Source organism: Xyrauchen texanus, chromosome 48 (genome assembly GCF_025860055.1).
Source record: "Xyrauchen texanus isolate HMW12.3.18 chromosome 48, RBS_HiC_50CHRs, whole genome shotgun sequence".
Lineage (NCBI taxonomy): Eukaryota > Metazoa > Chordata > Actinopteri > Cypriniformes > Catostomidae > Xyrauchen > Xyrauchen texanus.
The window spans coordinates 11325527-11349151 of record NC_068323.1 but is presented as its reverse complement, the minus strand read 5'-3'; the positions used below and the strand labels follow the sequence as shown (position 1 = coordinate 11349151).

The 23625-nt window shown below is 38.0% G+C and overlaps 1 protein-coding gene across 2 annotated transcripts in view; it reads right to left on the bottom strand.

Moving 5' to 3' along the window:
- LOC127639965 (glypican-5-like) overlaps positions 1-23625 on the bottom strand; it is a 58397-nt gene that overhangs the window by 21240 nt on the left and 13532 nt on the right. For both annotated transcript variants that reach the window (XM_052122324.1, XM_052122325.1), the window contains exons 4-7: positions 21152-21333; positions 20856-20915; positions 19849-19971; positions 7025-7145 (exon numbers count right to left, since the gene is read on the bottom strand). In XM_052122324.1, the coding sequence (XP_051978284.1) occupies positions 7025-7145; positions 19849-19971; positions 20856-20915; positions 21152-21333 (486 nt within the window). The remainder of the gene's footprint in view (positions 1-7024; positions 7146-19848; positions 19972-20855; positions 20916-21151; positions 21334-23625) is intronic.

The following is a 23625-nucleotide window of genomic DNA, read 5'->3' as shown; positions in this document are numbered from 1 at the left end:
TTGACAGCATTTCACAAGGAACTCCAGACAATTAAATTCCATACTGACTTTGTGGAGAACGTCCCCCAGGGAACTGTTAATTAACTCCTGTATAATGAATTATGCCATGCATCAGGCGAAAGCCATGGCAACACAGCTGGAACAGGCTGTCCTCTCAGCCAAAGCGGCTACCCCTCCGATCAATTTAGATAAAATAGCAGGGACATACTTATTAGCGCTTTCTTTACTCCCTGCCTGCTTCATTGTTCAATTTAACAACACATTACATTTTAATTGTACTGTTTGTGATAAGAGAAGAAACAATTAATACAAGGATCTCTCGCCCTCTTTCCTGAGTCATTGTGCTCATAAACATATCTAGCCAATATTGTCAGTATTAAAGTCATGAGTGTGTTAAGTCATATGTTTCTTTCTTGATGCTTTTTAAACCTAGCTAGATAAAAAAAAGTCATTAAGTGGCATTAACAACCCTTTTTACTTCTATAATGTGACAATTCGAAGTGAAAAACAGGAAATTTAAAAAATAAAAAATGTAGGGTGGGACTTAACAAAAGGGCAGGTTGACATTAACCAATAGCCTGCAAGGCCTTGTTTTATAAAACAAGAATATATTATTTTATTGTATTATTAAATTTGGCTAAATTTTGCAGTGAAAAGAACATACACTACTTATACAATCAACTACTTTGCAAAATATGCCACATACTAAAATGTCTATGTGGTAGATCAAACATACAGTAGTGTCTGATACAGCTTATGCCCAAGACTCATCCATCTACCTTCCATATATCTCAAAAAGTTTGGCCTATGATTGCTTTTCAGCTAGAAAAACATTCTACAAATAGAAAAGCAAGTCAACTGGAAAACAAATTCCCTTCTACCTCTTGCAGGGCTCAGATGTACGATCGCAAGTGTTTTTAGACACTATTCATGTATACAGATCGATAAGATGCTTTGGTTGAGGGAGGTCTTTGTTGCCAAACCACGTCTCCTTGACAACAAGCCTCATCCAGTGCCGTAACCTCATCAACTGGACTGAGACTCATCTCTAATGGTCAAAGGAAAGCGATGCAAAGTCTGGCAGGGGACAGATGATACATCTGTATTTTGCACACTGCCAAACTGTTTTGCAATGAAACAGAGCATTTGCTGCCATTCAAAGGAATAATTCACCCAAGGAATTAAAATTCTGTCAATATTCACAAACCCTAATGTCGTTTCAAACACATGCATATGCAGTATATCTTTGTTCAGCTCCAAAAGGACAAGCAAAACATGAAAGTAGTCCATACAAGTAAAATTAGTCCATAAAAGTAGCACATACAAGTCTTCTGAGGTCATACACTGAATCACTGATGACTGAATTTTCATTTTTGGGTAACTATCCCTTTAACCTGGACTTCGCTGTCTTTAGTTTGCATTGAAATACATCCACTTGCATGTGTCATACGTATGCATATGAGTTTGCGTGATGTATGTATACATTAGGTAGCAGGTTATGAAAGCATTCATACACATTAGCAGCCCTCCTTGACACATCCTGGATCATAAAGCTGTGTAAGTCGAGCCACGGATTTCTTCATTCGCTGTTTTCGCTTAGAGGGCTCATAAATAACTTAGCTTTATGCAAAAGAGTATGACGTCACACTGTCCGCTCAAAGCTAAAGGATGCATGGAAGATTTAAAGAAAAAAAAAAGATCTCATGTTTCTCTCTTTGATGCAAACTTATCCTGGAAAGCCATTAATCTTTCCCATAAGGTTTAGATGACTCACTCTTGGGACACAGTGCTGTAATATTAATTTCTCAATAACTATTAATGCACATTGAATCAAGCTTGAGTGTCTCTTGCTAATCACCAGGCCCTGACAGAATCTGCAGACTTTCCTGTTGACGTTTTAACAAAATTGTATTACACATGGCAGTAGCAAATGTCCACTCTGTGGCGCTAGAAGCAAAATCACATGTACATAAGTATTCACATCCTTTGCTCAATATTTTGTTGAAGCACCTTTGGCACCAATTACAGCCTCAAGTCTTTTTGTGTATGATGCTACAAGCTTGGCACACCTATTTTTTGGCAGTTTCTCCCATTCTTCTTAGCAGGACCTCTCAAGCTCCATCAGGTTGGATGGGAGCGTCAGTGCACAGCCATTTTCAGATCTCTCCAGAGATGTTCACTTGGGTTCAAGTCTGGACTCTGTCTGGGCCACTCAAGGACATTCACAGAGTTGTCCCGTAGCCAATCCTTTGTTATCTTGGCTGTGTGCTTAGGCTCGTTGTCCTGTTGGAAGATGAACCTTCGCCCCAGTCTGAGGTCCAGTGTCATGTGCCTTTTACTGAGGAGTGGCTTCCGTCTGGACACTCTACCATACAGGCCTGATTGGTGGAGTGCTGCAGAGATGGTTGTTCTTCTGGAAGGTTCCCCTCTCTCTACAGAGAAACTCTGGAGCACTGTCCGAGAGACCATCGGGTTCTTGGTCACCTCCCTGATTAAGGCCCTTCTCCCCCGATCGCTCAGTTTGGCCAGGCGGCCAGCTCTAGGAAGAGTCCTGGTGGTTCCAAACTTCTTTCATTTACGGATGATGGAGGCCACTGTGCTCATTGGGACCTTCAATGCAGCAGAATGTTTTCTGTACCCTTCCCCAGATCTGTGCCTCGATACAATCCTGTCTCGGAGGTCTACAGACCATTCCTTGGACTTCATGGCTTGGTTTGTGCTCTGACATGCACTTTTAATTGTGGGACCTTATATAGACAGGTGTGTGTGCGCCTTTCCAAATCATGTCCAATCAACTGAATTTACCACAGGTGTACTCCAATCAAGTTGTAGAAACATCTCAAGGATGATCAGTGGAAACAAGATGCACCTGAGCTCAATTTTGAGTGTCATGGCAAAGGCTGTGAATACTAATGTACATGTGATTTTTTTTTTATCTTTTCATTTTTTTATTGTTAATAAATTTGCAAAGATTTCAAACAAAATTCTTTCATGTTGTAATTATGGGGTATTGTTTGCAGAGTTTTGAGGAAATTAATGAATTCAATAAATTTTGGAATAAGACTGTAACATAACAAAATGTGGAAAAAGTGAAGCGCTGTGAATACTTTCTGGATGCACTGTATATTACTTTGGGCCCCTTTCCTTTTAAAAAATACTGTTTAGAATATGTTGTCGGGCCACCCTGGACCTGTGGGCCCCTAGAATCATTCCCACCTTTCACCACTCTAGATACAGCCCTGTGTCACAAGATAGAATTGTGTGAGGAACAGGGTTTTTATGAAGTGTTCATGAACTGACAATCTGCAGTTTTACTCTTGATTCGTGTCAAATGGAAAATAAATGTAATCAAAGTTCCTACCGAGTTCTTCTGGCACAGATTTTGTGTTGGCCTGCTTATCACCCTTTCATTTGCTGAAATATTTTAAATGTCCTCTCATTCTCAGTGTAAGATTTATCATAAAGCCCCACGGTTCAGTTTTTTACTTGAAAAGGCATCAGAGCTCATCAGGTTAAAGTTCTCATACAGCTCTGGGGACAATTGTGTAACTTAAGACACAAGGTACAATGTCATAATATCCTCTGTCACACTTTCTGTACTGTTCAGTGTCTAACACACGTCCTACATTTTCAGGACACTTAATATGGGCTGTATAACACTTCTGAAACAAAGACTTCTGAAATGGATCTGTACACCATAATAATTAGGTTCCCAATGTAGAAATTAGCTTGAACTGATCTCATGGTGAATTCAACGAAAGTTTGTCGAAACTTCTTCAGCTGAAATCGGTATGTGCTTACTGATATTTGAATCACTGCCCCAGTGGTCGAAGCTGGAAGTGTTTTTGAACGTATGGGCACATGTGAGCTTCGGTTTCAGAGTGGTGCCAAAAGTGAGCTTTTAGTGGTAAATGATGTAGTATAGTCAACAGTAATGAAGATTCGATTAACTCTATTACCTAACGCAAACCCCAACCCTAACCATCGGTGGAGTAAAAATTTGATTTTATATGGAAAACAAATATTCCGAATCGCGATCATCAATGATTATATGAATGCAATTTCTTCCTACTTTCAACTGGATCAAAACCCGTATCTCAGAGGCTGCTCATGCAACACGCTCAACAGTGCCACAGGAAAAGGTAAACATGTTGGAAATGATGCAAAAATGTCTGGGAGGAGACGGTGCTTGTTGGTGATCATTTAGTTTAGTTGTTTTTATTTAGGATTGGTGAATTATTCTAGTTAGCCCTTAAAAATTAGCAGGTGACTGGTCAGTGAAAAATAGTGTGAGAACCTCAACATGGACTTGACAACCTAAAGAAATAATGGAATTACTTTCACAAGAGTTTCATCAAAGTGACCTTTTCCTCAACCCCTAACACAACTGTACTTTCCCTTCTTTGTTGCCTGCCAGTGACGCAAGTCCTCCACACAAACTCGGCAGCGCTTTGGGCCAGGGATGGGTCGGGTTTAGAGCATAATGTAGAACCAGACCGTCTGGTTTTAATTGAGCAATGAAAGACGTTACAAAATGGCTTCCAAAGGGCCAATTGAACTGCTCTCCATCCCCTCCCAAAAGCAGCTGCAGCAGCGACAGACTTTGTCGTCATGCCAAGGAGGTCTTCAACACTCCCATTGGGGATGATCGGTCTGATCTTGCTGCAGACTGATCACAGAGCAAACCCAGGACTAATGATCACGTCTCACCGCTCTCATCACTTGCGCTTGCTTGGCAGACCATTTCTGGTAGGCCTGGCCTATTTTTGTTTAGTGGGCAAACTTGAAAGTATGCATTTCTGGTGGTTTTTAATGTCTTCTTCTTGGCTCACAAAGCAAACATTCAGATTTTGTTGGGCTTAGGGTTAGAGTACATCTGAAAAGAAGGGTTGGGCACCATTAAAAATCTGAATTTAGAAGGCCTTTTTTATTCCATTTTAAAGGTGCACTCAGTAACTTTTGTCTTTGTGCCATCTTGGACTTACAGTGACACCTAGTGGTGTGGATGCAGCTTCATTTAAAATCAACAGTTTTCAGTTTCAGATGCCATTGTAGAAATGTAGTATTATTCACAATCATCCATGATTACTTTAATCAATAAGTGAAAGTTTCAAACATGAGGATGGTTACTGAGATTAAGTGAGTAGTATTTGACTGGTCATGTGATTTTAACGTGGCAGCCCCCATGTGCAAACCCTCTTCATGTTGAATAGCTTTTATAAGGTTACTGATATGAGTCTTTTTTTCCCCTCCCCCTTTTCTCCCCAATTTGGAATGCCCAATTCCCAATATGCTCTAGGTCCTCGTGGTGGCGTAGTGACTCGCCTCAATCCGTGTGGCGGAGGACGAATCTCAGTTGCCTCTGCATCTGAGACCGTCAATTCACTTATCACGTGGCTTGTTGAGTGCGTTACTGCAAAGACAATTTAAAAAGGTGGGTTTTGAGGAGGGACCTGAAAGTGGAAAGACAATCACAATTATGGATATCTGGCGGTAAAGAGTTCCAGAGTCGTGGAGCAGCACTATAAAAGAATCTGGACCCCATAGAAGTTAGACGAACCGAAGGTATCACAAGAGAGAGAGAGAGAGGGGAACAGGATCTAAGATTGCGGGTAGGAGAATATACATGAAGAAGTTCGAGAAGATAGGAAGGTGCTAGGCTATGAAGAGCCTTGAGGTCAATATTTTATATAATTATAGCAACCACGAGGAGGTTACCCCATGTGATTGTACCCTCCCTAGCAACCGGGCCAATTTGGTTGCTTAGGAGACCTGGCTGGAGTCACTCAGCATGCCCTGGATCCGAACATGTGACTCCAGGGGTGGTTGCCAGCGTCAATACTCGCTGAGCTACCCAGGCCCCCATGACTGGAGTCTTCATTTTAATGTGAGTGGTCATGATTTGCAACGTAAATTGCATATTCATGTCTTTAGGTGATAAACTTTTTTAGTGAGGAAAAAGGTGGAGTCCACCTTTAATCCTCAAATATAATTCTCATATTTGACTTTAGGAAGCAAACAGGATGAAAAAATATAATTAAAATAAAAAATTATAAATTAAGGAAGTTAAAAGTACTACCACTGAACAACTGATGGCCGGTGCATCAGTCAAAGACGTCAATCATGTTTAAACAGAAAAAAACATTGAAAAACAGCACAGACTGATGAAAAAAAAAAAAAACGACTGCAGTGCTAGGGGCCATTCAGACCAAAGGCATTCTTGCGGTGAAAAAGCTAGACACAGCGTAATGAATGAAAACAAAAGCATGTGTCTCGAGACACATTTTTAAATGTTGGCCTTTTTAACTTGACATAAAAAATACAACACTATTGCGCAAACTACTGAAAAACAGAGACAGGTTGTGCAACGTTCAAAGACATCCATCATGTTTACATAGAAAAACAATTAAAAAAAGAGCGCAGACTGAAGCAAAACTGACTGCAGTTTTAGGACCTTTCAGACCAAACGCATTCTTGCGGTATAAAAGCTAGACACAGCACAACGAAGGAAACCGAACGCAAAGTTTAAAAGTTGATGGACTGTTTAATTTGACATTGTGTCTAAAAATGCAACAATCCTGTGCAAAAAAAATGCATTGTGCTGCGATGATCAAGTACGTCCATTATGTTCACATAGAAAAACAATAGAAAAACAGCGTAGACTGACGCAAAAATTATTGCAGTTTTATAGGCTGTTAAAACCAAACAAATTCTTGCCATTTAAAAGCTAGATGCAGAGCAACAAATTAAAGCAAAACGCATTCTGCGCTAATGGCCTCCATAATTATTTTGACTTGAAAATGAAATGTCTAATTAGTTGCGAATATTTTTTATCATGGAATCAAATGATACATTTCAATTGTAACAAATGAAGAAACCACATAATTTTCCACATTTATACCACACTAGAACTTAACATTCATAACACAAATATTGATTTAGTCAAATGTGCAGTTAATTTCAGATAGATCAGAATTGTTCTATATATTATTGACGTTCCAGTCTGAGATGTTGATGAGCTTACCTGGTTAAAGTGTTCTAATCTTTCCTTCACAGTGACCAGAACTGGATCAGGACTTTTGAATTTTATCTCTGGGTTATGTCTCTGGGCTTGCAGTCCATTCCCCACCACATGACCTGTATAACTGCAGCGGATACAGAACAAAAACTGTGTTACCATTCAGGAAATCGAGCGCTCGATTGGACTTTGGACTGAAAAGATCTAATTCCATCTTTTCTGATGCCTAAATATGCAAAGAATGCTCAAATCTCTCGTATCATAAGCAGGCCCTTGCGATACATCGGACATTCAGATAGCCTTTTCACTCACATAAATGATTCATTAGGAAACCCGCAGAGAAGCCTGAAGACACAACTGTGCAGAAAATCTAGATATTGACCCTGCGCCCTTTATAAGAGATGTTGGTCGAGAAGGTGATAGGAGGGCGTTCTGCAAAGGCCAAGCTGGTAAAACCCAGACAAGATATTCTAACACATTTCCTGCTTCTTTAGGACACTTTGTATGAGCCACATAAGGGGCCATTTGACAAAGTCAGCATTCCTGTGCAAGATTCTGCACAACTGTCAAAGATGTCCTCTTGTGCATATTTATACTGAAAAACCAATTGAAAAATGGTGCAGAGGGACACAAAATGGCCCAGGAGAACAGCACAGGAGATGTCTATACTGTGTTCTAAGGGATCAGATGTACAATTTTCGATGCTAACATTTTTGCAGAAATAAAAATGTGGACATTTTTCGGACGGTAAAATAAATCGGTCAATAAATCCTGTAGACTTCCATTGAAAGAGGGAGTCGATCCATAGAGACATATATGTTATAGACAATGGGGTTGGCTCTTATGACTTGGGTCAGTAAGCAACCACCTAGCAAATACCCATAACACCCTTGCAACCACATGGCAATGCGCTGAAATGATTACAAACACCTCAGCAACCACACAGCAATGCCCTGACAACCACCAATGTCTGACTTTCGCATGAGTGAGCACCACTTATCCATTTTCTTGAGCAAATCTAGTCTTAAAGTCTTAATATTAGTATTATTTAATCTCATTATCTGGTCCTAATATTGGTCACCATGGCGACATTCAGAGTGCCATAATCAGTAGCCTTTGAGATCAATGTGTCAAGCACAGGCAGGTCAGTTAGATTACGACTTTGATTGTCCTATATTGGCGACCATCATTATGTGTCACTCAGTTAAACAACAAAGTGTTTGTCCTAATCCAAGTGCAGTTTCATTATTAAAAATATCAAGAGGAGAATATTATATTGTGTTTATTGCACAATAACCTTTTAAACAAATTATAAACAGTAATTTAAACAAATTGGCACATTGCTAGGCAGTTGCTAGGGTGTTTTGGGTGGTTGCTAGGCCCAAGTTTTATATTCTGGTCCCTACTATAGATACAGGTTTGATTTAAACCAAAAAAAGGATTTCAAAATCAGGCACAAAGACAAAAGTACGAGACATGTACCTAATGAGGGAATTAACTACAATCCCATGAAACACTGCGTATGATATAATCGAATTAAAAACAATGGAGAAATATAAAAATAGCTGATTATAAGTATAGAATCAATATATTTAAAATCCAATGCAAAATATTCTACTATAAACAGACATTGCGAGATTGCATCATTCGCAGTGCATCATGGGAGTAGGCGATCGCTGCATAGCTCTTTTCCTGCACTTTGTTGGCAGCGATTTTCTGACTGTATGATTGTTTCCCTTCAGGATCATGGGTAGTATAGTTCTTCAATAATAATTCTACTATTAAACATGATTTAAAAAAAAAAGGTTTAAGTAACACAGACTAATGGCTTCAACAGAAGCATATCCATTAACAACCTCAGAGCTCACAGTAAGTCGGTCTTTAAATGTTTAGAAGTTATTGTTAATAATCAATTCCCCTATGGAAAAATGAATGGGATTTTAACTATAGTGTCTACAGTGATGCTTATCTTAGCACGACTACAAATTAAAAATCATACAGCAAACAGGGATAACCTTTCAGTCTTTGTTAACAATTTCCACATCAAGATTAAACGTCAAATAGCCATAAAATAATGCAAAAAAGCTTATCAATGAAATTGCTATGCTATCATGCAGAAGATATTTCCAGACGTCCTTGAGACTGACAGACATTGGACAGACAGATGGATCAAAGGGTGAGCATTGGGGGGGGGGGCATATAAAGCTTGGCAGGGGGGATAGAATAATGTAGCTGTGTGCCTGGGCATCAATAAATGAATGCTTACGGGAGAAATCGCCCGCTGCTTTCACCACAGTTAATCTGAGCGAATAGATAATTACCCCAGACACCTTCATTCTGCATTCTGCATTCGTACAGCATCAGAATACACAGCTGCCTTAGAAATGGAAGCACTTTGTCAGGAGAAGATATGCAATGGACTAATTTGTTGGTTTGTGCTTTTTGGCTGCCTTATGTAAATGCATTTTGGCAGCTCGGCTGGTCACATAACAAAGGTTGCAGGCTTGGTAGATTTGAGATATGCAAGTATTCAGTATATGTGAAGAGTGTATTATTTGGCATATTTACATGAAGAATGAGCTATCTGTGGATACTGTCAATTTACTGGCTCCTCATGTGTAGCCAATGGTTTTATTCATATGCACATAATTAAAGATGGAGCAATCTGCTTGATATGCTTTAATAATAATTTAGGCCACCTTAAAGATCTAGTCCTCACAAAAGTGTAAATCTGTTGTCATTTACTCAATCTTTAGTTGTTTCAATCCGGTATGACTTTCTTCTGTGAGAAACAAGAGTAGAAATTTTGAAGAATGCTGACGCTATTCTTTTAACCGGAAATGAAAATGAATGGAGACTAATGGGTCATTTAGACCAAACATGTAATTGCGCTAAAAAAACTAGATGCAGCCCATGAATAGAACTGAATGCAGGTGCCACAAGATGCTAAATGTTGGTGTTCTTTTAACCTCATTCAGCCTCATTGTTTAAATAACATTCTTCTCCTGAACGAGATAATGCAATCAGCAAGAGTGTATGCTATTTTTGAAGTATGTAGTATGCATGCTGTGCACAGTATGCAAATTGTCTATATGCAATTTATTTGGCAAAAAAATAATCTCATATACTCAGCAATGTAAAGACATGTAACAGAGCCTGTGCACTTGACTGCAATTTCGAGAGTGAAGTACAATTTCTATCAATCATCAGAGGCGGCCTTAACATAGAGGCATAGGTAGGCGGCTGCTTGGGGCCCCCTACCAGCGGTCGAATTAGGGGGGCCCCAACCAACCTAAAACAAATAATAAGAAATAATCAAATAAAAGGCCCATTATCATCATGAACGCTTCAAAAGCATAGCACATTTTATTAATATTCTTAAGAAATACGTTGAAACGTATACCCTACACATACACCCCCTATTTTCACAATGAAATGGACTAGTCCGTAACGGTGCGCGCCGCGAAAGATAAACACACAGTGACAGGAGGACAGGGATGTACACAAACAGAGACGAAACAAGACGAGTCTAAACGCGAAAATGAAAAGAAGTTACCCAAGCGGCTCAATTAAAAGAAAAAAGCCGCTGATAAGTATTTGGCAACGCTGCCAAAGATGACACACTTTTTTACGGCTAACGTTACTGATACAGACAGGAATAAAAACGTCCAACAAGTTGAACATGCCGCTACAGCAGCAGCTAGCTGTGATGGTGCTAGGTGAGGATAACGTCAACCAAGAAATTGAAGAGGACATCGCGTTGTTGCCGCCCACAGTCACCGATAGTGTTATCGAGGTTGACACTGAGGAAGAGATGTCCAGTGATGGCCATTTTGACAGCGATGAGGAGGCTCTGGTGAGTCAACCTGTGAAATTTACGGTAAAACATTTTTTTACTAACGTAATTGTAGTAGCCCTATGATTCTACAGCATGTGATCCATCATATGTTGTGATAACGTTAACCTGAATAATTTGTAAAACATTGTGCACAATGAAGGTTTGAACTTTCAGACACACACACAGACATCAAGATTCAGCATAATGAATCATTATCAACAACTGTGATGATATAAGTGCAGTGCATGATGGGAGCCATCAATCAAAACTCATCAATATCTCCCAGCATACATTGCAGCATGAATAAATTATGCTGAATTGCCTAAAGGTGATGATACACAGGGCAACTTTTTGAGCAATGTTGCTTGGGCCCTTTCCCATTGAAAATGGGCAATACATTTCTATCTGGATATTTTAGATCGGTCGTAGGCCCTGTGTCTCATCTGGTTGCCTGTTGACGGCAACATTGCTCAAAAAGTTGCCCTGTGTATCATCACCTTTAGTATTTTCTTTTATTATTATTATTATCTGCTTTTATTTTTGCTGTTGTTATTGTTGCAACTTTTTAGTAGCTTGTTTTGTGATGTTCAGAGTTTTATCTGATTATTTTGTTGATTGTCACCGTTGTTGAGATTCATATGCTGATTCTTGATGTCTGTGTTGGTCTACATCATACTGTATCAACCGTTATTGTACACCATGTGTTTTTAAAGTTCTTCAGATTACCTGTTTGTCACTGCTAGCTCGCATGCGGTAGGTTCACAGAGCTTTAATACTCAAAAACGTGAAATATTAATTCGTATTAAGCATTCCTCTCTGTAGATCAGTGAATCAGGCCACTACATAATGATTATGTCATCATCAATAAATAGCCAACAACACCTGATCACATTTTCTCTCGGATTTTCATGCCATAACGAATGTGTTTTATAATCAGCCAGAGAAAATCTAAAAGTTATTTTTTCCTTTTTTTTTTTTTTTTTTTTTTTACAGTGTAGTAATAGCCCAAGCCCTAGTTGTGCTAATCCTGCAGCCACCGACCAAAGCACTGTAGGCTTGCTACGGGCCGTAGATTAGCTTTACCTGCCTATCCACCATTCAGTTTGTAATTTTTTTTGGCGGGGGGGGCCCATACATACCTTCGCCTTGGGCCCCCAATTTGCTAAATCCGCCACTGTCAATCATGATTCTGAAATCTTTCTTGATTCATTATTTGATCAGACTGCCAAATGCTTTTTGCATTTTTAAACAACATTGCAATACAACAAAATAAAAATTCAACAAGCATATTTATTTCTTAAATAACTAGATAACATTCTATGAAATAAACATGCAACAATGTGAGGTCATGTGACAAGAATGTAGCATCCTAACAAACAAACTGACTTAGTAATAAACAAAAACAAACAAAAAAATTATAATATACTAAATAACTAACAAACTAAGGAACTAACTAAATAACTAACATATGAACAAACTAACATAATAAATAACTAACATACTAACTACAGTACTAAATGAAATAAAAAACTAATAAAAAACCTACAAACTAACTAATGAATAAAAAGTGTAATGAACAAACTAAGGAACTAAATAAATAGTTAACAAACAAATGAAATAAATAAACTAACTAATACATGAATAAGCAAACTAACAAACAAATGAATTAAGTATTAAATGAACAACAAACTAATAATAAACAAACAAACCAACTACCAAACTAATTAACGACCTACCTATGAACTACCGAATAAGCGAACAAACTAAGCAACTAAATAACTAACAAATAAACTACCTGCAAATTAATAAATTAATAAACAAACACATAAACAAATAACTGAGGAACTAACTAAACAAACTAAAAAAATTAACAAACTAATTTATCAATTAACTAACGAACCAACTAACAAAATAAAGTACTAAACAACTAACTAACAAACAAATAAACAAAAAACTGAGGAACTAACTAAACAACAAACTAAAAAAATGAACAAACTAACTAATGAATAAATTAACAAATTAACTAACGAACCAACTAACAAAATAAAGTACTAAACAACTAACTAACAAACCAACCAACCAACTAACTAAATAACACTCTTCACTGAACAAAATTTTAGCTTTCGTGGCTGTCAGCTCCAACTGAATGTTCCTACAAAAAATTAAAGAAACACCACAACAAATAAAGCAGTAGTCAAACGGTTTCAAATAAGCAATAAAGAATGTTTCAGGCTCTTTAAACAGATGCAGCAGAGAGAACAGGGGCCAATGTGGTGGGCTTGTCACTGCAGTCACCCACATTTCTCACAATAATTAGTGGCCAAATAAATCCAAACCAGAAAAAAGGTTGGAGAAATATATTTATCCAGCTCAAGACCAAAGAGTTTGGAGTTCCCCTTTGACGAAACGCTGCTGATTTTCCCATGGAAGCCACACACATGCACGCACACACATTCAGATACATCCTCTGGTAAGGAACAAAGCTTCAATGAAATTCATGTGCTATATTGGATTAGCTCATTTGTTTGCTCAGAAGGTTATAAAACTCAGCACCTAATGAGCAAGCAATATCCGTTCTTGAGCTGTACATTAAAATTTCCTCAGAAAGGCTCCAACAAAAGCTATTGCTTTTGGTAAAGAAACACAGATGTCATGCTTTAATATTTAAATAAGTATTTTTCTTCTGAACACTCAACTTTGGTCTAAACTATGTGTTGAACCCAGAAGGCCAAGTTATTTTCTATGGCCTATTTATATTATTATAATTTATTTAATTGTTTTGGCCAGCTGTCTGACCAAAAATATATTGAAACATATTGTAATAGATGTTGTAAACCCTACAGTTTAAATAATCATAATTTGCATAAACCTGCAGATTTTAAAATATACTGCATTACAAAATGTACTACTGGGACAAGAAAACTAGTAACACAAAATCATGGGCTCCATTCAGGGAATAAATATACTTAGCTAATATTCATAGCTTAAAAACACTGTAAGTTGCTTTAGTGTCTGACAAATATTTTATTAAACCACTTTATATTTTAGTTTTAAAATCTTTTTAATATATTTAGATTATAAAATACACAACAATGGCCAAAATATACATCTGGATAAAAACATATTACCACTATTGCTTACTTAAAAATTTGTGTTCATTTTTACTCTACACAAATGATTGAAATAAACCAAAAAACGAATTAAAAATCTGTTTCAGGGTGCACTTCTGTGCTATTCTATCTTACGTTGAGCCGTGTGCCATCTCATGTGTGTAATAACCGGTTAAAGGAGACCTTCTGGTTGCTAGTTTTCCGTCCTATTTATTGTCTGTGGTCTATGAAGTAGGGAAGGGCCCATGCTAATGTAGGACAGCTGTAATGTATATAGTCAGCTTTGAACTGCACAAAGCTAACAGTCCCGAATTGAAGCAGCTGTTTGAAATTACAGGGGACTTGAATAATAAGTTGTAATACAAGCACTGGATATCCTGCATTCAGTTACACTTTTACTGTATCTGTTACAGCATTTCAGGTCAAACAGTCACTATAAATACAGCAACTATTCATGTATCATGTAGCATTTGTAGGCTGTGTCTTAAAATCTAGCGAGCTGCCTTCTTAGAGAACATTTTCTGCCATCATAGGCCCACTTATGATGGCTGAAAATGCTGTCTAGGTAGGCAGCTCACTATGCTCTGAAGCACAGCCACAGTGTCATAGCATTGTCATTATTACAGCGCATAGGCCTACTGCACCTATTAAGAATGCCTACATTGAAGTTAAATTGAATATGCTACACAGAATACCATTTTATATGCATAGGAGAAAAATCTCATTAGAAACAGATAAACTATGCAAGTAATGTAGTCTTTTTTTTAACCCTGAGCTAAGATGTGTGGCTCAAGAAAACGTATTAGCTACACAAACCATGTTGAAAAAAGAAGAAGCCTTAAACCTGTCTCTGGTTTGCTTAGCTTAGCTGGCCACTATGCTGGTTTCCACAGGTCAAGGTGGTCTAATTTAATGGTTTTACAGGGTTTTTTGGGCACTCATCAGCTAGTAAGTCTAGGAAACCAGCTAACCATGCAGTACATAACAGAACAGAACACAACACAACACAACACAACACAACACAACACAACACAACACAACACAACAGAAAATAAGCTGGTTCTCTACTCTTAGTTGGCCACTATGCTGGTTTCCACTGGTCAGGATGGTCTAGTTTAATGGGCTTACATAGGTTTTGGGCTCTATCCAGCTAGTCAGGTTAGGAAACCAGCTAACGATGCAAAAACAGAACAGAACACAACAGAATAGAATAGAAAACACAAAACAAAATGGAATGAAACAGGGTGTCTGGGTAGCTTTGCAAGTTTGAATCCAGGGCATGATGAGTGACTCCAGCCAGGTCTCCTAAGCAAGCAAATTGGCCCGGTTGCTAGGGAGGGTGGAGTCTCATGGGGTTACCTACTCATGGTCGCGATTAGAGGTTCTCGCTCTCAATGGGGCGCGTGGTAAGTTGTGTGTGGATCACAGAGAGAAACATGAGCCTCCACATGCTGTGAGTCACCGCAGTGTCCTGAACAGCGAGCCACGTGAGAAGATGCACGGATTGACTGTCTCAGAAGTGGAGGCAGTAGTTAGAATTTGGTATTCCAAATTGGGAGAAAAAAAAGGGGGATAAAATAAAACATACAAAAAATAAATACAAAAAATACTGGTCTGTTGGTTGGTTTTAGAGCAAGATCAGATAAACTATCTGATCATGCTGGGAGGCCAGCTCTTTTTTTTTTTTTTGAGCTGGGCAACCATCCTAAACCAGCTAAGACCAGCAAACCACAATAGGATGGTTTAAGATCAGCAGGAAAATGGCATATTCGGTCTTAAGCTACACTCTAAAAGACCCAAAGGAGTTTAATTGCGACTCTGCAAGCATAAAGGCGAGTCTTCATTGTAAACACATAATCTAATAGAGCTGTAATGGAGGACAGGGTCAGCCCAAGACCACAGAAGGAAAACACAAAAACAAAAAACAAACTACGAGTGTTGAAGTGTTGCTGGTGAGGGCAAATTAGTCATGGACACAACATTGAATACGAGATTGTATCAGTTAATGTTAGCTCACAATGAGCAGTAGCCACACTTTTCCAATCCGTTTACCATGGGTTTGGCATTTCCATTGGACAAGAGGTGAGAGAGAAAGAGAGAGAAACTACGAACATCCTACTGTAGGATTGTGACCATGGATGGCACTCGCCTAAAATGTCAATAAGCTAACTTTTTCTACTGTAACCTCACACATTAAATTGCTTTTGACTGACTTCGCTTACTGAGTCCGGCTGAGACCACATTACAAGTCATGCTAACATTTCCTTACATCCCTCAAAACATCAATTTATTCACTTCACTGTGCAATGGGAGGTGAACCACAGCTTCAGCTAAGCATTTTCTTAAAAGACCTTGTTCGCTCAATTTGAAATGTTTCATTAGCTATCTTAATGGACCTGAAAATTCAAGGCCAAATTTTTTTATTTTAGACTGAACCTCGGAGTGAAAGTCGGGCCATATTGTGAACACCTTCTGCTCAATGTGTCTTTTTGACCTCATGCTCATAATGACCACTGGTGGCAAAATATTTTTAAACATCTAATGCATGTTGGTCTTGCAGTTTTTTCTGCCATGGTGCATGCTAATTGTGGCATGCTAAAAATACACAATACTTTGTCTTGTTGCCTTAGAAAACACACCTAATTAATATTGAAAATTGAACAATTAAATGGGGCAAATCACTTTAGCCAGAAGAGGGCAGTGTTGACTCTCTTGAAGAGATTGCGCTAACATGAAAACTGCCAGTTTCCATGATGAATTGCTACATGATAAAAGGTCATGTGACTGCAATGTTGTATACCATTGTTTTTGTGTGTACTGTGCAGTATACAGTAAGCAGTATGGTAGTATTCCATTCGGGGGGACAGATTAGCAAGCTAACCTAGCATTTAGCCTAGAGAGCAATGTAGCGTAATACTGTTTGAAACATTTATTGTTTCAAGAATTTGTTGTGTACTATGCAGTATACAGTAAGTAGTATGCTAGTATTACATTCTGGAAGAAAAAAAAAAAAAAAGATTAACAAGCTAACTTGTATATACCCTAGACAGCAATGAGGCATACTATTGTTTGAAACACTGTTTCAGATATTTAGTGTATTATGTGCAGTATACAGTAAGCAGTTTGTCAGTATTCAATATAGCTTACTACTGTTTGAATCCTTTTTTGTTTCAAGTATTTAGCGTATACTATGCAATATAAAGGTAGAGCTAGCCTATAGCCTAGACACAATGCAGCATTTATTGTTTCAAGTATTTAGTTTACACTGTGTGATAAACAGTAAGCAGTACACTGGTATTCCATTCTAAAAATTAAGAAATACAAAAACAGATTAGCAAGCTAGCCTAGTATGTATCCTAGACACAATGTAGCACACTACTGTAATAAGTTTCAAGTATTTACTGTATTCTGTGCAATATAAGCAGTTAGCAAGTATTCCATGTTGAACAAATAAAAAAAAAAGATTAGCAAGCTAGCCTAGCTATCATTGACACAATGTAGCATAGGCTACTATTGAAACATTTGAGACATTTGAAGCACTTTAGTGTATACTGTATAGTATACAGTAAGCCGTACACTAGCATTTCATTTTGATAAAAATAATACAATATTTGCAAGCTAGCCTAGCATGTAGCCTTCCTTACAAAAAATACAGAGCTCTGATAAACTTGCCGCAAACCTTCTGCTAATTTCCTAATCATAATTTTTACATACAAATGAGCTTGTAAATCGTCGCAAATGTTTACCAGAAGTTTACAGCTCTTCCCCGGTATTGGTGAACCTGATGCAAACCTTTGTCGATAATGAAGAGTTTGCAGCATATTTGTCAGAACTCCTATTTTTTTGCAAGGGCTAGACAGCAAGGTAGCTAACTAAAGCAAGGTAGCTAACTAAAGCCATCAGTGATTCGGTGGCCGAGTGCCACAGGTAATCACTGCTGTGCTGATATGTGGACAAAACAGCATGATTGCATGTGTCATATTACTTTTACATAACAGTTCAACAGACAAGTAAATAAATAATTAAGGAAGAAGCAAGAAGCATCACAAAACCCTTGTGTTTGAAACTATCTTACTTGCCCTAGCCTGTGATACTAAACTGCTTGAGCTGTTTCTAGTAAGTTATTGGAGTAACAAGGAAGAGTGTGTGCGAGAGAAAGTGACTGAGCATGTGTAATTACCTGGATCTGTCCAGAGACTATTTAGCAGAGATGGGCCACTCCTATTAAAATGAATGGCCTACCACCTTTAAGTTAAAAGAGTAAATCAACTCGAGAGCGTGGGTGAACATGGGTGATTCTCTTTCTCACCCAGTAGCACTCATAACACAAAGCACGTTCATTTGTTGCCATCTCTTGGTGTAAATGTGTTATTTCACAGGGATGAATCACAACCTCTGTCATTACTCTGGTTTAGAGTATTAAGTACACAAACAGAGTGATACAAACAGTTAAGCATCCTAGTAGTCTTATGACTCCTTTATCAGCAGTCTTGGAATCCCTCTCATCCAATCAGATTCAAGAACCAGAACTAACTGTTATATAATAATGTTAAAAACATTAATTGTTTCAAGCTTTAGCGTATACAGTTAGCACTGCGCTAGTATTCCATCCATCCATCCATCCATCGTCAACCGCTTATCCTGTGTACAGGGTCGCGGGGGGCTGGAGCCTATCCCAGCTAACATAGGGCGAAAGGCGGGGGACACCCTGGACAGGTCGCCAGTGCGCTAGTATTCCATTGTAAACAAATTTAGCAAGATTAGCATGCTAGCCTGTTTCTCCATGGTAATAGTGAGCTGTCTCCAAGACTACCATGTGTCTGTGCCATTGAGAGGCCCTCAGTTTAGATGGTGCCAGCCATGCACAAGTGCCATTCTGTGGGGACGAAGGGGCAATTTGTCCAGAAGATTTGTCCATCTCTAACCTTCTGGCCAAAGCTGGAATTAGGAACAAATACTGCCTGGTTGGGGTTTATATCAGGGATTTTAAACTTTATCCATCCAAATAAAGTGGTCATGTCAAGAATGTGGACAAATGTCAACAGGAGGGACAGTGTCGCAAAAGATCTTCGCTATATACTCACAGAGAGTAAAACCGCCTATATGCAAATGTTTGTTTTGAGTATCTCATTTGTATTTCAATAGAGTTCCAGCACTTTCTGAATGAAGCTTCTGTTGGGACGAGGACCAGGGAAAGTTCCTTCAAATCCATGGCAACCAGTAAGCTCTTAGGCCTATCTTATGAACTTAATGACCTCATATTTTAGAGAGATTTATGATTTTATTGGCTCCTATTAAGTTCATTTGCAAGAGGGTTCTAAAGAACGCTTTCAATTTGTAAAAAATGTTGACAGTCTTATGCCACATCCACACTAATCCGTTTTTGTTTGAAACTCTTTTTCAGTTTCCGAACGTCATATGTTTTTCAAAGTATGTGGTATTAGAGAGCTTTTTTCAAAGTCTTAATTTTTCGATAGAGAAATACACCGTTCCAGTGTGGATGAGAAGCGTAAACATACCAAAATCATTCTCTAATGAAAATCTTCAAGCTGGACGTGGCCTGAATTAAGCTAATAGTCCTTAAAGTTTTTCTGTGTTAAAATACTTTCTTCTATCCAATTGTAATATGCAGAGACGATTATAAGTAAGCCATTAATAGGAACATTTTCTCACCTGCTTAGTCTCACCCCAATAATGTTACTCAACCAATGGTGTGAGTTGGGGGGGAGACTATCTCTTTGTTTGACCAACTGCAGACTGGGGGTGTATTCAGAAAGCAATTAAAAGAATATTTTTGCAATTCCATTTGGTGCCGCTAGTGTCGCAGGAATTACATACTTCAGCATTACGATAACATTGATTGGCTCAGTTGAGACACCCACCTCTCCACCACATCCTCTCCACTCCAGCAGGTGTGTTCTTCCATTACCACTTCCCCCTCGCACAGCATCTCCGGCAGGGTGGAGAAGAACGATTTGTACCGCTGGATATAGCCCGTAAATTCCCTGTAGGAAGCACAGGCTATTTAGGAAGTTATCAAAAAACATCAAATCAGGCCTAATTATACAGTACAACCTATTCTGGCCCAGACATCCATGAATAAGTATCATTCATGAAGAGTATCACAGTACTCTAAACAAATATGCCCAAACACTGGTAGAGGTGAACGCTGGATTGATCTCCTCTACTTGTTGTGGTGGTTATTATTAATGCTGACAGTGTTTGTTCTTTTTCATACAAGTTAATTTGGTGTGTGATTTAATTGTTGAAACATTCTCAGGCTGACAGTCAACATTACAGCAGAATAATAAAAAAATAAAACAAAACTCTAAAAATTTATAATTTGGAAATTGCTGAAACAACATAACCTGTCGGCATCATACATTTTTAAGGGACTCTACACTTATATTGACTTTTTTTTGGAAGTTAAAGGTGCTCTCAGTATTTTTTTTCTCCTCCTAAAGATGTGTATTATAATTTTGCAATTTATGTAGGAAATCATGACCATTCACATTAAAATGAAGACTCCAGTCATATCAGTAACCTTATAAAAACTGTTATTCAACATGGATAGGGTCCGCACATGGGGGATTAAACAGCCGAATACTACTCGCTTAATCTCAGTAACTGTTCTATTATTTGACTCTTTTACTCATTGATTAAAGTAATCATGAGTGACTGTGAATACTACATTTCTTTAGAGTTTTCTTGACAAAATGTCTTGATAATTTTAAATGCTAAAACTGGATATATGCCTTTTCTCTTTTTGTTTTCCATGAAAGAAAGAAAGTCATACATAAAAAAATAAGAGGGTGAGTAAATTATGACCTTTTTCATTTTTGGGTGAACTATGCCTTTCAGTTTTAGGTATCCACCAATAAACACTTACTTTGAAATCTTTTTCAGGTTTCTGGGTTTGTCATTTCTGGATGGCTTTAGAGGCAGAGACCTGTAGTCATCAGACAGATGCAGAGATGAAAGGAAACAACAAAGATTGAAAAAACAAGGAAAGAAGGGGAGCAGGGTAGTTATTATGTGAGACCTTATTTAGTAGTAAATACTGAATATAATCTGAAGCAATGTTTACATTTTACATAAAGTGAAGCCAACATTCTCAAGGTAAATTGGACATTTTTAGGGAAACTATCCCTTTAAATACACGATGGACACACGTTATTTCCTCACCTTCTTTTGAGTGTAATGAGCTTGAGTTGGTTGCCTGTATCAGGTAGTGTTGTGGGACTTGAGGACGAGACTGAGGTTTGGGGTTCTATGGTGGAGTTCACTGTAAGATCCAGACTCCTCGAGGTGGAAATGACTGGAGTGGAGGAAACTGGCTCAGTCAAGGATCCACAAACCTTACCAACCTGAGAGAGAAAGAGAAGCAATATATATCAACTGGATTGTTATTGTTTCACGTTGAAAGGAAAAAGAATGCACTGGCCACAGTAACACAGAAGGAAAATCATGGCACACAGTAATAGGCTGATTTGAACTGACTAGCAACACTCAATTTAAAGAGATGACTCCATCTAGTGGCCACCGCTAAACAGCACACAAATTCTAGCAATATTTACAAAATGTTTTTTTAAAGATGAAGTGTGTAATTTCCATTGGTCATTCAAACAGATAGTCCTCCCCTAAATGTAAGCCATTGGTTGAGTCAATGTTGCTGTGTCGGGCTCTATGGGCAGCATAAACAGAGTAATGTTTTGATAACACCATATAACCTGCATATGTTCTCGGCTTATTAAAGGGACCTATTATGCAAAATTTACATTTACATGGCGTTTGTACATAAACCTGAGTCGGCAGTGTGTGTACACAACCACCCTACAATGTTAAAAGTCCACCCACTCCTCTTTCTTATATTTCTATTAATCAAAAACAGTGTGTCAGTGTGGTTTTTGTTTCTGCTCTAAAGTGATGTCACATTTGAGCAGGCCTCGCCCACGACTGGTGACAGACTCCACCCTCCTCCCCTGAGTGACCTACACACAGTCCGCCATTTTTCCCGTGCTGGAGCAGATACAGTGAGAAGAAAAATGTCTCAGCTTCGGTAGCATCATAAGTGTTCTGTTGTTGCCTGTAAAAGTGAACATAAGAGTCATGTACTCCCGGCAACAGAGCCACTGAAGACACAGTGGACAAGTTTTGTTTTTGAAGGAAATGTGTTGCAAAACATACAAAAATGTGTGTATGTTTGTGCAAATCATTTTACACCGGACTTCTTTGTGAATGAGTGTCAATATAAATCAGGATTTTATTTTTTTTTTATTCTCAAGCATGGATCAATACCAACTGTTTGTGTTCCAGCTTTAAATCCTGAAGATGCAACTCGCCTTTCCGAATGTGCTTGTTAGCTGATTCCACGGCTAATGCAGCTAAAGTTACCATTGTCTCTGATTGTATTCACGGAGACCAGATATACATAATATATTCATACATATATAGCTGAATTTACGCTGTCAGTCATATTGGTTCTGACTTGTTGTTGCTGTAGTATCCGAATTCCGAAGCACGAGCTACAGCCCTATTCTGAAAAGGGGGCGGGAAGAAGCAGCTCATTTGCATTTAAAGAGACACACAAAATCAGCGTGTTTTTGATTCCACCCAAAAAGATGCATTAATAACATGGTATGATTAATGAGTAACCAGTATTTTGAGATGAAACTTCACAGACACATTCTGGGGACACCTGAGACTTATATTACATCTTGCAAAAAGGGGCATAATAGGTCTCCTTAAACTGGGTTTAGAGAAATTTGCATTTAACATGCAAAAATGTACACACTTCCCCTTTGCACAGTAAGATTAAGCTCTTACTGTATTTAACAATACTGAATTTTTAAAGTTTGTACAAACTTTACTGTATGCACATTTTTTTTTTGCAATTTTGATGCACTGTCAATCCATATTCCAATCAAAATTTCATTTAATGATTCACCGTCACTGTCTTAATAATACTAATAATAATTATTATTATTAAATATATTTAAAAATAATAAATATCTAAAAATTGATAATGCATCTAAAAATAAAAAAAAATTGGTAGGGGACTGAAAAATGGTAACACTATACAATAAGGTTGTATGCAAGGGTTCACATGAACCAACAATGATCAATAATTTGACAACATTTATTTAGCTTGGTTAATGTTAATTTCTACATATACTAATACATTTTTGCAGTAAAAGTTGTAAACGTTATCATTAGTTAATACAATTTGAACTAAGAAGAACAAACAATTCATTTTGATAAATTAATATTACTCAAGAATAATTCTGTTGTAGAAAAAAAAAGTATTGTTCATTGTTAGTTCATGAACCTTATCATAAAGTTTATTTATTAGGGAAAATAAATAATCCAAATTGTAACTTTTTTGTGGAAAGTATAATATGGAATGAGGAATAAATTATTTGTCTATGTGAGAGTGTGAAACATTTTGTATTTGTTTTTATCATCAACAGTATCTTGTTTATCTAAGGATTAGTCGAACTTTCTCATTCCCCTGCTCTGGCCCCTTGCTAGCTGCATTGCATTTCGGGAAGGGGCTGTCCGGTTCGCAAGAGCCCTCTTTGTCCAGAGGTGAATTTGCATGCAGGACATCAGGCTGATTGGGAGTAGACAACACCCAAACAACTCAAGAAGCACCAAGA